The following is a 12648-nucleotide window of genomic DNA, read 5'->3' as shown; positions in this document are numbered from 1 at the left end:
AACATTGTGTTCCAAGTTGCCTAGCCCAGTGCTCCACATAACTCAAGCATTTCAAAAAGTTCTTCTTGATGATGATGCCAGTGTTAGCTGCATAAGCAGGAAAAAACGTAACCCAGGGGTTAGGGATGTTTCCAAGGCCACAGTACGGCTCCTTGCCTTGTGTGGAAGGTAGGCTTTCTCTTCCCCACTAGGCTCTCGCCTGCTCTAGTCCTCAGTCCAGCTGAGTGGGGATGCAATGTCAGCCATTCAGTTCACCAACCACAGCTGCACTGTGCAAAAGGGATGGAAGAACAAAATACCCATGAGACAACACCGTGGCTTTTGAAACAGGTATGTAGGCTTTCTTGTTTAATAGCAGTTAAAAGAAGAAAATGTACAAGAGGAATAAACATGCTCTTTTCACAGAGGAGCTTTCCCCTAACCATGCGGCCTATCTGTATCAGTAGCTTTACTAGTAAGTTTTAGAGAAAAAAGTTCCCTTTAGAGTTAAAAATGGACTTTCCTAATTTTCTCTATAAATGTGCAACTATCTGTGTAAAATAAAAATGCCATTTCCAACACCTTTGTGAAAAGTAATTGTGAATGCAGGCAAAAAAAAAAAAAAAAAAGAAGAAGAAGAAGAAGAAGAGGCAATTGCAGTCAAGAGAGGAGTCCTGGGAGAAGGGAGACTAAGGTAGGGGAATTTCTGCAGCAGTTCCTAGAGAGTGTGCTCAGAGGCCTGATGAGGAAGGTAATGGCCAAAGCCAATCTTGGGAGATAAAAGGCCGTGGGTCTGGGACTTGCTGAGTAAACACTTGTCAAGTGTACAGTAAGGCTAGACTGACTTGGAGGACTGGTATGCAATGAGAACACTGGGCAATGCACCCTGGAAGCTCTACATTCCCTTTGCCAACAGGATCTCACTTCCTGGTTCCCATTTTCAGGTCCTGTTCTTCCCTACCTGCAACAGCTTCATTTATAGCCTGCTCAAAGAGATTTTCCCTATGAATGTTAAAATGATGCAAGCAGCCTATATTACTACTGAAACCTAATAGAGTCCCAAACTGAACTGTCCCTTCAGGAATATAGACCTGGTTTCCTCAAGAACTTGGCCAAGGGTTCATCCTGACCAGAAGCCATACAGGCTTCTAGCCATCTGTGTGCTTGTCCTCTTATTGAGGCCCTGCACGGTACTTCTACATCTCTAGGTATCTGAGGCCATATCTGAGGAGTCTGATGGGTCTGGGCACACATGCTTTGCACAAGTCCTCTCAAGGGTTGGCCCAGCTACAGGTTATAGACAAAACTAAAAACATCCCACTTTTCTAGTTCAAAAACTTGACATTGCTGGTCCCTGTTTTTACCTTCCCTGGCCCACCAAGAATACGTCTCTACATACAACTCAGTAGCTGCATGTTGTTTTTTGTTAGATAAGGTGAAGGCAGACTAAGAATGGAGAGAAGATATATCAAAGGGTCCATCTTTATATCTTGAGCTTGAATAAGCTTTTTCTTTCATGGGACTTCTGTGCAGAATAACCTCTATTCCTCCACCTTGTTCACTTTTTCCTGTATAGCACAGTTCTTCCAAGGCAGAGGTTTGAGACCAGACCAGCAATGATGATCATCTAAAAAGACAAACACTGTGCCATGTTTACACATCTCTCCATTTCCACTTCAAAGTCTCTCAACACTTAAAGCTGAAGAGATCTTGCTGCAAACTGGGTACTAGCAAAGAAAAGTGTTTTGAACTCTTCTCAAGCAATAGAACTTCAGATTAATATAATCGTTTCTCACTTGTTTCAACAAAGATGAGAGCTTGGCGATGCCATTTTGGCTCCTGCGTTCTCTTGGCTTATCAAGTTCTGGGTGGCAGTGCTCATCTGTTACCCTCATTCTGAAACCCTGGCCAACCACGCAGCCCTCAGGATGAGCCTCAGCGGCATCTGTGAGCTCACATGTACCCTGGTCTCTCCAGCTTTGAGGAAGTTTGTATGTCTGTGTGCACATCCTCTTCCCCATGACTATCAAGATATGATAGGATATGGTGAGGCAGGGGGGTTGGGGAGGGGCAAGGAAGTACTTCCCTCCCCAGAAGCAACTCAGTAGCTGACAAAGGTAGTGAAGAATTCTGTTTGATGAGTCTCTCCTCCCACCAATCCAAGCTGGAAATGCCTGTGTGGCTTATTTGTCATTGTTTGGTGATGCACAATTATACTCTTGCCAGTAGCCATCTGTCTGCTACTTGCCAGTAGCATCTTTCTGAAGTGTCTTAAAGTACAGTTTCCCCTGACTGACCTCATAGCAAAGCCCTTGCATTAAGTCTCAGGAGTCCATCTGGGACAATGAGTGCAGCCTCCAAGCTAAGCTGCTCCAGACTTTAGAGTCTGGAGGACAGGATTATAGGCAATCTTTCTCAGACAAGGCCAAAGATGGCTTTGGGGATCTCAAAAGAGGATGGGAACCTTGGGCTTGAGCAACAAAATAATATCTAGGATATTATTTAGTGAAGGACAGTTGGGCCAGAGGCAACAAGCCACAAGCCATGGTTGGCTCTGTCGACTTTATGGTAACAATGTCTCCATCCCTAGAGGCATCCAGTCCAGTCATGGCTGCCCCCACAGTGCAGAGCTGGTGACATTTCCTTAAAGATGATAGCCAAAAAGCTGGTTTTAAAACATAAAGGAACAATCCCAACTAATCCTCAGGTTACACCTAAGGGTAAGGTAAGGGCCATTTTTAGCCTTCCGAAATCTGAACTATTTCAATGGCATTACTGGATGAGGCTAAGTCTGAAACGCCCTGTGAAGGCCTAGGGAAGTAACTGTTGATTTATGTCCTGAAACAAGTGCTCTGACTGTAAATGAAGGAAATGAGATGAACAGGGAAGGGATTGGGTCTCTGATTCCATGAAAACTGGCTTTCAAGGTCCAGAAAAACTCTTCGAGTTGAGACTCAACACTCCTAGAGCTGGGGCAATATGCAGTTAAACATGGGATCCAATTATTACCGCTGTCTACTTAGCTGTATCCTGCCCTAGAAAAATTTGCAGTAAAAGCCTTGGGTTAGATCAGGCTAAAGAAACTGCCATTCTTGGGGGATTGGAATGAAGCTGTCATCTTGCCATATGCCATGCTTGTTCACAAGCCAGTGAAAGTCAGCAGACTGAGGAGATGACCCTCCAGAGCTGCCCTTAGTGTACTAAATAGTAATGTTTGCCATGCCCTTTCCTTGTAATGAGAAGAATCAGCCTCATCTATGTGGTGAATGGGCATCCAAGAGTGAAGAGGACACATTTTCGTATCCTTTTGCTTACTCACTCTACCTCCCAGTGCCAGATACCCACTTTTTGTGGTTCCTAAGCCCCAGACCTAAGCTTTAGAGCCATGGATGAAAGGTGGTTCATCACTGTGGGATTGATGATACCACCATCTCTAAGATAACGCAGATAGTGTAGTAATAACTTCCCCTGAGTCCCAGCCTAGCAACATCTCATGTACTTGCTTATTCTTGTGCCTCTTTTACTATAGGGAAATGTTATGTGAATACTGCACAGGGGTTAATAAAAAAATACATATGCTCTCTTTGAAGAAGAATGCACAAATGCAGGGTCAGCTGGGGCTGGATCCCAGACTGACACAGAGGCTGCAGCAGGTCGCCTCTGTGGGTCCGGGGTCACCCTTCATGAGTGGTGGCTGCTGATGAGTCCTCGGAGCTGCTTGGCCACAGTGTCAATGAGTTTCTGCTTGTCTCGCTCATTTTTCCGAAACTGTGCAAACATGTTGTTCTTGCGGCTAGTATCCTTCATCCTAAACAGAGAAGGAAAGAAAGAGGGCAACATGTTTGAGGAAACAATGGTGGAAGGAGAACCTGCAGGAAGCAGGATGGCAATGCATCTTAACCACTACCCAGAGTAATGAGAGAGTCCAGAATATCTCCACTGTCAGGCCCACACTCACCTACTCATCAGGAAGCTGGCATTCTGGCACCTACAGCCCTCCCAACTTCAGTCACCTTTGGAAACTGGTCAAGACCCAGTTTTGGAGGGGCCAATCTCCTTACCCCTTATACCTGCTCCACCTAATTCATTCTCTTCTCTCAGCAGGTATGTACCTGCTGTAGGTGTCTGGGACAGGGAACAGCTCTGCTGGTCAATAAGCCCTTATAGAATGTCTAGGATCCACTCATTACCTCATGAACCTACTAAATCCTGATAGGACCTTTGAGATAATATTTGAAAGGTAAAGCAGGAAAAGTGTTCTTAACTAGCAATTCCAACAGAACATGAATAACTGAAGGCCACTGTGTATTTCTAAACCTCACTCTAGCTGGCTACTCTATCCTATCCCTAACAAAACTAAGGGCTTGACTGACCTTTTTCCTTTCGTCTCAGGGTAAAGGCACATAGGTGGTGTGGTGGCTAAGAGAGTAGAGTGCTGAGGAAAGCATGGGCCAAATGGCTGGGCCATCCTCTCACTCCATAAACCAGAGCTTTTTACATGAGAAGCCTTTGAGTTCTCAATGGTTGTCTGTACCCCTGGACCTTTGACCTTTGGGTCATGCTAAAGCTTCATAGATGGCATATTCCTAGAACACAAACCATGGGTAATTCTGGCCAGTGGTTCTTTCAGACAGAGAGCCCTAACTGGGAAACATGGACAAGAAAGTCAAGACTAGGTTGAGATGGTCACAGAACCCCCAAGTATGACTAAGCAACTGTGACAGAATTCAGGAATCTGCTATTCCCTGCAGAGGGCCTACAACCTCTGACATCTATTGGTGGCCACTAACTCTTGTCCTAGCTGCTGCACACCAGACCCATATCCCACAGCTAGTTCTAGTGTTAGACAATTGAGAACATGCCAAGACAGATTTCTCTCTGGGATAGGGGCAGGCCAGTCTTCACCAGAGTTGGGCCAGCCCTCTGACTTCACTGCTCCCTGGGCTGTATGGAGACAGGCTAGAAGAGGGGAGGGAAGGAACATGGCACCGGGCTATAAATTGCCCCCAGGCTATTTCCCAGGGGACTTTGGGCCAATCCTGCACCATTTTCTCCCCCACTGTGGGTGGCCCTTTGCAGAGGAGCAGATTAGAGTCCAGTGAGTCAAAAAGCCAGAGATCCCACAGGGGCATTTATGTTTGGTATATATGATATAAATTTACAATATATATATTCCATAAGGGCATTATATATGGCAAAAAGGTTCTAATGAGCACCACAGCTGTATGGCTCTGGCTAACAGTGATAGCCACAAACTAATTAAGAATTCTTTCGGCTGGGCACGGTAGCTCACGCCTGTAATCCCAGCACTTTGGGAGGCCAAGGCGGGTGGATCATGAGGTCAGGAGATCAAGACCATCCTGACTAACACAGTGAAACCCTGTCTCTACTAAAAATCCAGAAAGTAGGCCGGGTGTGATGGCAGGTGCCTGTAGTCCCAGCTACTCGGGAGGCTGAGGCAGGAGAACGGTGTGAACCCAGGAGGCGGAGCTTGCAGTGAGCCAAGATCACACCACTGCACTCCAGTCTGGGTGGCAGAGTGAGACTCCATCTCAAAAAAAAAAAAAAAAAAAAAAAAAAGAATTATCTCACTAATCTAAGCTCAAGAGCCTTCAGGCTGGAATTACTCATCAAGCAAACTCAGAACATTGAATATAAGGCACGACCACCCACATGTGGAGGCCTGTGCTTGGAAGGGAAGAAGAAGGGGAAGTGACTGCGCTAGTTGAAGAGAAAGCACGAGGGTCCTTAAGACTCTGATCATTACTGTATTTGTTCCCTAACACAATAGTTGCACAATTACATTTGTAGAACTGGCCTAGTTTTAGATAGTTCCAAAGAAAGATTCCCTTTCCTCTGCTGAGTATACAATATATCTAAACATTAACAACAACAGAAAACAAACAAAAAGAAATGAAGAAAACCACTTCCTATATTCATAGGACATTTAGTTTAATATCCTACATTATCATTAATTTCATGACTCCTGGAAGCAGCTGAGAGACAGGCAGCCCGCTGGCTTTTGGTTCCCACAGGGAAGCTCCTGTAATATCTAGGAGAAAGCGGGTAGTCTTTGGCCACAAAGGCTAGAATTTCTTGGCCATTAAGACCTGGAGTTGGAACGAGGCACTGTAAAGATAAACTCAAGTACCCTGAGGGCTAGTGGTGGCCTGCTGGTTTCTACTCAGGAATGCTCCAAAAACAAAAGTCAGCCCTCCCACCGTCCATCCCATTCTGAAAGCCCAGTATCCTGTTCTACTTTATTAACAGCTTTGGCCACCTCTCAATGATGCAGGGGCCACTTCTTTTCCCTAAATGTCTTTAGCAGGTCTTTCGTCTTTCTGTTTCGCCCTGCTAAGAAGGGCCAGGTTGAAAAGGAGAGTCAAGATCTGATGGTAGAGCTGGCTGTGGAAAAGCAGGAATAGGTCAGGTAAAGGGGTCAATTCCTATGAGGCTGGGAGATACGGATTGTAGTGATCTGGATGCCCTTTGCTCTGCTGTGTTTGGAAGGAAGCTTTTAAACTCCTCTGATTGCTAGGGCTAAGCACATAGTTTCTTTACTGGCCAACGCTCCAGAATGGTAGGGAGAGGCTAATTATTTTAGACTATTGTTAAGCCACAGGGAGTGGATAAGCCAGTATTTCCTAGATCCAGAGATTCTTGGGAACGGAGGAGTAAAGGACTGCTGAGAGAAGTAAATAACTGAAGGGAATCCCAGAGCCCATTTGAAGGACACATATGACCATTAAATATGACCATTTAAGCACCAACTCAAAGGTCAAAATATTCCCTTCTTTCAGCTTGGCACCAAGAACTGTGGGATTAAGCCTTGCCTCTAATAAAGGGTCTTCTATAAGAGATGCGGGTTCTAGATTTTAAAGCCACCAAGAGGTAGGGGAGGCTGCTGAGGAGCTCCCTTCGGTCAGGGCTTTATTTCAGGCCCCACACTAGCAAGAGTATTGAGTGTGCCAAGAAGCTGAATGAACAACCCTTTACCTGGCACAATGGGAGAAAATCCCTGCCGCCACTCCCAGCCCCAAAGAATTAGTAAGCCAAGGGTCACTCTAAGGGCCAAGGATAGAGAAGGCAGCCAGCCAGTTGGCACCAGGCTGGTTTAGTAGATTAGTATGTCAGGGCGGGGACAACTCAGAGGCTAGGGATTTTAGTGTAGTCATTAGTGTCAATGAGGAAACCAGAAGGACTTGCCTCAAAGTGATGGAAAAGGCCCAAGTGAATAATATACTTACTCTCTAGATATCCTAGGGCGGAAGGTCAGTGGGAGAGAGAACCATGGGAAACAAAGTTAAAATGGAAACATCAATCTCTGACATGGTCAGGAGAAAACTGCAGTCTGAGTTTTTAGTCTCTTGGCTCCAAATACATACACCTGCATCATGCTCTTGCCTACCCTTCATCTCTTCCCCTTTTCTCCCCCTTTCATATTACATAGTAAGAAGGATAGACTTTGACCTCTCCTTCTGCTTAAGGCTCCACTCTGACTTCCTGGACTTTGAGCCTTGTCTTCCTAGGATTTGAGACATGGTTGACTGGCCATATATGTAGACTTCCTACACTGCCTAGATGCAGGGCATTCTTCCAAGTAGCTGGGGATTAACTAGTTTCTCAGATTTCAAGAGAAACCTGCCTTTTTACATGGGTCTTGGTCTCTGACCTGCCAGCTCTCTAATAGATTAGCAAAGCCAGAGCCAGTTTGTAATACATAGCATTTCCCAGCTTCTGGGTGACATATTTGTTAGCCCTGAGATTTCCTGGAGCTGCCTAACTTACTTTCAGTGGTAGCACCTCTGCTTCAGAGAGGCTACAGCTCTGTGGCAGGGAACCCTCTGCAGGCTAGTGACTGCTTAAGGCAAGAATTAGACACCTTCTCCAACACAGCTTTGTTGGGATAGTCAGCACAATAAAGCTCAGTCTGGCAGGGCGTGGGAGCTGGGAACAGATGAAGGTTTCAATAATTCTAAATGATTTCCAGGGATTCTCTACTAGGAACCAGAGAAACCATCTGTTCTGTGGAGTTGCACTACCCATCATCATACCCCAGGTGACTAGGGCAGCCTCATTCTGTTCACCAGGCTGGCCTGTGCCCCAAACCGAGCCATTTTTTTTTTCTCTTGCCATATCTAGTAAGAGACACTAGTAAGAGACCCATTAAACTAGAAGGTAATGTCAGAATCCAATTCTGATCCATACTTGGCCTGGCTTGTTGGGGGCTCAGGAATTAATAAGCCACAAGAGGAAGACTGGCCTGCCAAGTCCAGTGACTGAGATTGCTGACAGCACCCAGGGCCTATGGCAACTTCCAGAACAAGGCTATCTTTCAAGGTATTGGCAGTGGCAAAATTATCTTCTATGCCAACCCCCAATCCCTGTCTCCCCACCTCCCAACACAGACCACTGGACAAGGTACTCACTTCTCAAGCAGGGTCAGAGCAGTCACTGGGTTTACCCGGAGGTACTTGCAGTTGGGCTGACCATAGTCAGCAAGGTAGGTTGACCAATCCCACTGGATGAAAAGATCCAAAAGCTGTAAAATATCCAAACCCCACCCCAGGGATTAGTCAGACAGACAAGACAAACCAAGATTCCAGAAACTTCATCATCCTTCACTACCAGCTAATAAATTGGATATATAAAAATTAAAATATAATAAGAAAAAGAACAGCTGCAGACTATTCTTTCAACCAAGAAAATAAATAAGTAAACATTAGATGGCAGACTTATCTCTGCCATAAGCAGTATGGAAACGTTGCTAAGACTATATGCCAGCAGTCAGCTCTCAGAGGCAACCCTGTAAAGAAACTAACACGGGACTGAATCAAATATGATAATAATATCATAATAATTATTCACTTACTTATTTAATAAATACTTATCAAATGCCTTCAACATGCCAAGAACCATTCTCAGTATTCACCAAAGAACAAATAAAGGTGGATGTAGTCCAGTGCCACATATACAATTGTTTGAACTTCAAGGTTAAAAAGGTCTGGGTTCAAGTATCAGTTCTGTGACTTGCTGTACTGACTTAGCCCAAGTGACTTAGGTAATACAGACATATACACATGCCTATATACAAATAGGACACACAGATAACACAGAAACACTGAAACAAGGCGTAAATGGATCATGTAGCATTTATAAGAGGTAATATGTGTTACGTCTATGCAGACACAGGCTAAGAAGATGAAATCAGGGCCATAGTAGATTAGCCCATGATTGAGGACACAGAGTCTAGCTAGAATTGGGTTATGAGTGTTAAAGAGAAGTGCCAAGAGCTAGATGTGTGAAAAGACAATGAGAGCTTTCTGAAGGTGAGCTGAGTTCTGACACTGGGGAGATTTTGACTGAGAGAAACTAAACTTTTGTCAAAGGCTTTCCTTCCCAGTCAGTTTTAGCCTCAGACATCACACTAACAAATATTCAACAATTGTAACTAAGTAAAACAAACAAATAAAAGCTTCTAGAAGGGGCACAGTCCCAGACTCATATCACTGCATTGAGGGAGAACCCTCACAGTACTTTTTGACTCAAGACATTCTCCATTTCTCCCTTTCCAGGAGATAGGTAAGTGCTGATGAGGACAAGTAGATGGCTGGTTGTGCAGAACAAAGGCAGAGAGGCCAAGAGTGCAGTCATATCCAATGCCAGAGCCTGGGCTCTAGGCACACCATCCTCCATGTCTGTCTTCACTGTGCAGCTGGGCAAACAGGCAGTATGGGCCTTGCCCTATTTGGCCAAGTCTCCACTTCATCCAGTTTCTTAGAATAGCTGTTATGAACTTCCTGAAGCAGGATGGGAATTGGCTGAAGTCCCAAACCTAAAACTGAGAAAAGCCCCTACACCCTCAGCCAAGAAAGGGATTTTAGAGATGAGAGAAGGAGTGGGGGAGAGACAGGCACACTGGTTGGTCTGGGCCAGCATGGTCCCAAATGGCCCCTCAGGCCATTTTCAGGTCATGCCTATTTTCATTGGCAAGTTAAAAGGCTTCTACCACTTCCTTCTGTTGACCCAAGGCCTCAAAGAGTTATCCTTCAGAAGAGAATTTCCCTTGACTTTCTACTCTAGCATCAGTATTTCTTTCTTTTTTTTTTTTTTTAAATTATACTTTAAGTTCTAGGGTACATGTGCACAACATGCAGGTTTGTTACATATGTATACGTGTGCCATGTTGGTGTGCTGCACCTATTAACTCATCATTTACATTAGGTATATCTCCTAATGCTATCCCTCCCCCTCCCCCCAACCCCACAACAGGCCCCGGTGTGTGATGTTCCCCTTCCTGTGTCCATGTGTTCTCATTGTTCAATTCCCTCCTATGAGTGAGAACATTCAGTGTTTGGTTTTTGTCCTTGTGATAGTTTGCTGAGAATGATGGTTTCCAGCTTCATCCATGTCCTTACAAAGTACATGAACTCATCCTTTTTTATGGCTACATAGTATTCCATGGTGTATATGTGCCACATTTTCTTAATCCAGTCTATCATTGTTGGACATTTGGGTTGGTTCCAAGTCTTTGCTATTGTGAATAGTGCCACAATAAACATGTGTGCATGTGTCTTTATAGCAGCATGATTTATAATCCTTTGGGTATATACCCAGTAATGGGATGGCTGGGTCAAATGGTATTTCTATTTCTAGATCCTTGAGGAATTGCCACACTGTAGCATCAGCATTTCTGTCCTGTGGTCTTCAAAGCCCACTCAAGACAGCTCCACTTTACTTGCTTCCTGGGACCACGACAGGTACTGAGAGTACCCCTTGTTCTAAAGTTCTTTCAGTACTGTGCTTTACACATTTCACTATGTTTTCCTGCAACTCCTAGGGAAAGAACTATGAAAAAGGATAGCGTTTTTTCAATTAAAATTTTTTTCACAAATTAAAAAAAAACCCTAGGAAGCCTTTTACTATTTGCCTATTGAGGAGCTGATAAGAAAAGTGAATGAATATCAGAAAAGTCTAGTTGGAAAACCATTTCTTAAAGCTATTTTAGATATTACTTTTTCAGCATATATGGACATATACATGCATGTAATAAAACTACCTTCTTTTTAAATGAATTCCTAATTTCTGTGATGGAATTAATGTACTGGTATTTCAGATTTATTGCTAATACTACCATGTATTTCTGGTTAATGACACATGGGAAGTCACTAGTGGACAGTGGAGAGAAGTTCATGGCTTAGCTGTAAGTTATGGGATCTTTGGGGTGTCACTTTTCTGGCCAGAAACCTGTGGCCAGTGGCACCTTTGCCTGAGTTTTGCTCTGGCCCACTGGGTTTGTTCCACCCACTTGGCCTGGGAGGCTGAGCTCATGCCTGCCAGGGACACTGGAGTCAGGTGTGGAGCAGCAAGGGGTGTGTGTGAGTAAGTGTGGAGTCCGGCCACTGCACAGTCAGACATGCTGGGTGCTGCCATGGGGTGGGCAGCTCCAGGTGCCGGCATGGGCACCAATTCTCTGTGAGAATGCAGCTGGACCGGGTGCACTGCATGCAGCTTTCCTGGATGGCACCAGGGAATGTGGCAGCACCCAGAAGCTTGGAGATGCCAGGAACCACAGGGCCCCAAAGAGGGAGTCACAGCCCTGGCTCAGGGAGCTCCCAGGTCTGGGCTCTACAAAGGGCTGAAGCTCTTCTCTCCTTCTCTTCACCCATAATGTGGCAAGCAGGGGGCATATTTCAGCCATGTTTGTGTTACTCCAGCTCTTTCAGCCTTGCCATTCAGTGGGTCTCAAGTTCTTTTCCTGCGACCAGGAAGAATGAGGTACACAGACAAGCGGAGGACGAGCAAAATGAAGAGATTTATTGAGCAATAGAACAGCTCAGAGATGACCCACAGTGGGAAGCTCCTCTCAGTAGCCAGGGTGTCCCGGCAAGTATTCAGCTTCTAGCAGAAAGGGTTGCTCCTCTCTGCAGGCAGGTTGTCTCAATAAGTGTTCAGCTATCAACAGAGAGAGTGGCTCCTCTCTGCAGCTGGTCGTCCTGTTGTCTCTCTGTCCTCTCCTCTGCTCTGGCTGAGCCCAGGGCTTTTATGGGCCTCAGAGGGGAGGAAGTGCATGCCAACTGGTCCACAGGCAGCCAAATCCCTACTGTGTTCCGTGGGACTGGCAGCCTGGCCACAAGCCTTCAGGCCTCACTGGGGACCTGCCCCCTTCTGCCCAGGAACCTGTCTGCTTTCTGCTCCCATTCATGGCACCTGGGGTCGGCCCCAACTTTGCTCCGAGATTGGAGCAGCACTGACAACAGGGAGAAACCATGCAGTGGGAGCAGGCACTTCCAAGCCTACAAGGGCAGGGAGGGCCTTCCCAGGCCCCCAAGAGTGAAGGGATGCCTGGGTCTGCAGCCACAGTTTGGGTGGCTGCAGCTGTGCTGGGGGTGGAGGACCGGGTTCCTGCCTGCTCTGTGGAGCAGGAGGCCCAGGTCTGCAGCTGTGGTTTGTGTGGCTGCAGTTGTGCCCAGGAGGGTAGGGCTCTTGCCTGCTCCCCAGCTCCCACCAGCTCCATGGAGTCTGCAGCCCCGGTCTTGCCTCCCTGCTGCAGCCAGCATGATGGCAGTGGTGGGCCATTTAGGGCAGCCACTATCATCATAAGGATTTCCATTTTTGTCTTCCTGCCAAAGTCAATGCCAATGGTGAGCCTAAGAGCTCTGGAATGAC

The 12648-nt window shown here is 45.9% G+C and overlaps 1 protein-coding gene across 3 annotated transcripts in view; it reads right to left on the bottom strand.

Annotated features, from left to right (window-relative positions):
* Positions 1-315: 315 nt before the first annotated feature.
* EXOC6B (exocyst complex component 6B) overlaps positions 316-12648 on the bottom strand; it is a 647056-nt gene continuing 634723 nt past the window's right edge. For all 3 annotated transcript variants that reach the window (XM_019021027.4, XM_055378081.2, XM_055378080.2), the window contains 2 exons: positions 8409-8521; positions 316-3787 (listed from right to left, as the gene is read on the bottom strand). In XM_019021027.4, the coding sequence (XP_018876572.1) occupies positions 3661-3787; positions 8409-8521 (240 nt within the window). In that variant the 3' untranslated portion in view covers positions 316-3660. The remainder of the gene's footprint in view (positions 3788-8408; positions 8522-12648) is intronic.

This window comes from Gorilla gorilla, chromosome 12 (genome assembly GCF_029281585.2).
Source record: "Gorilla gorilla gorilla isolate KB3781 chromosome 12, NHGRI_mGorGor1-v2.1_pri, whole genome shotgun sequence".
Classification (NCBI taxonomy): domain Eukaryota; kingdom Metazoa; phylum Chordata; class Mammalia; order Primates; family Hominidae; genus Gorilla; species Gorilla gorilla.
Note: the sequence above shows the minus strand (reverse complement) of the source record. Positions and strands in the feature narration are given on the sequence as shown.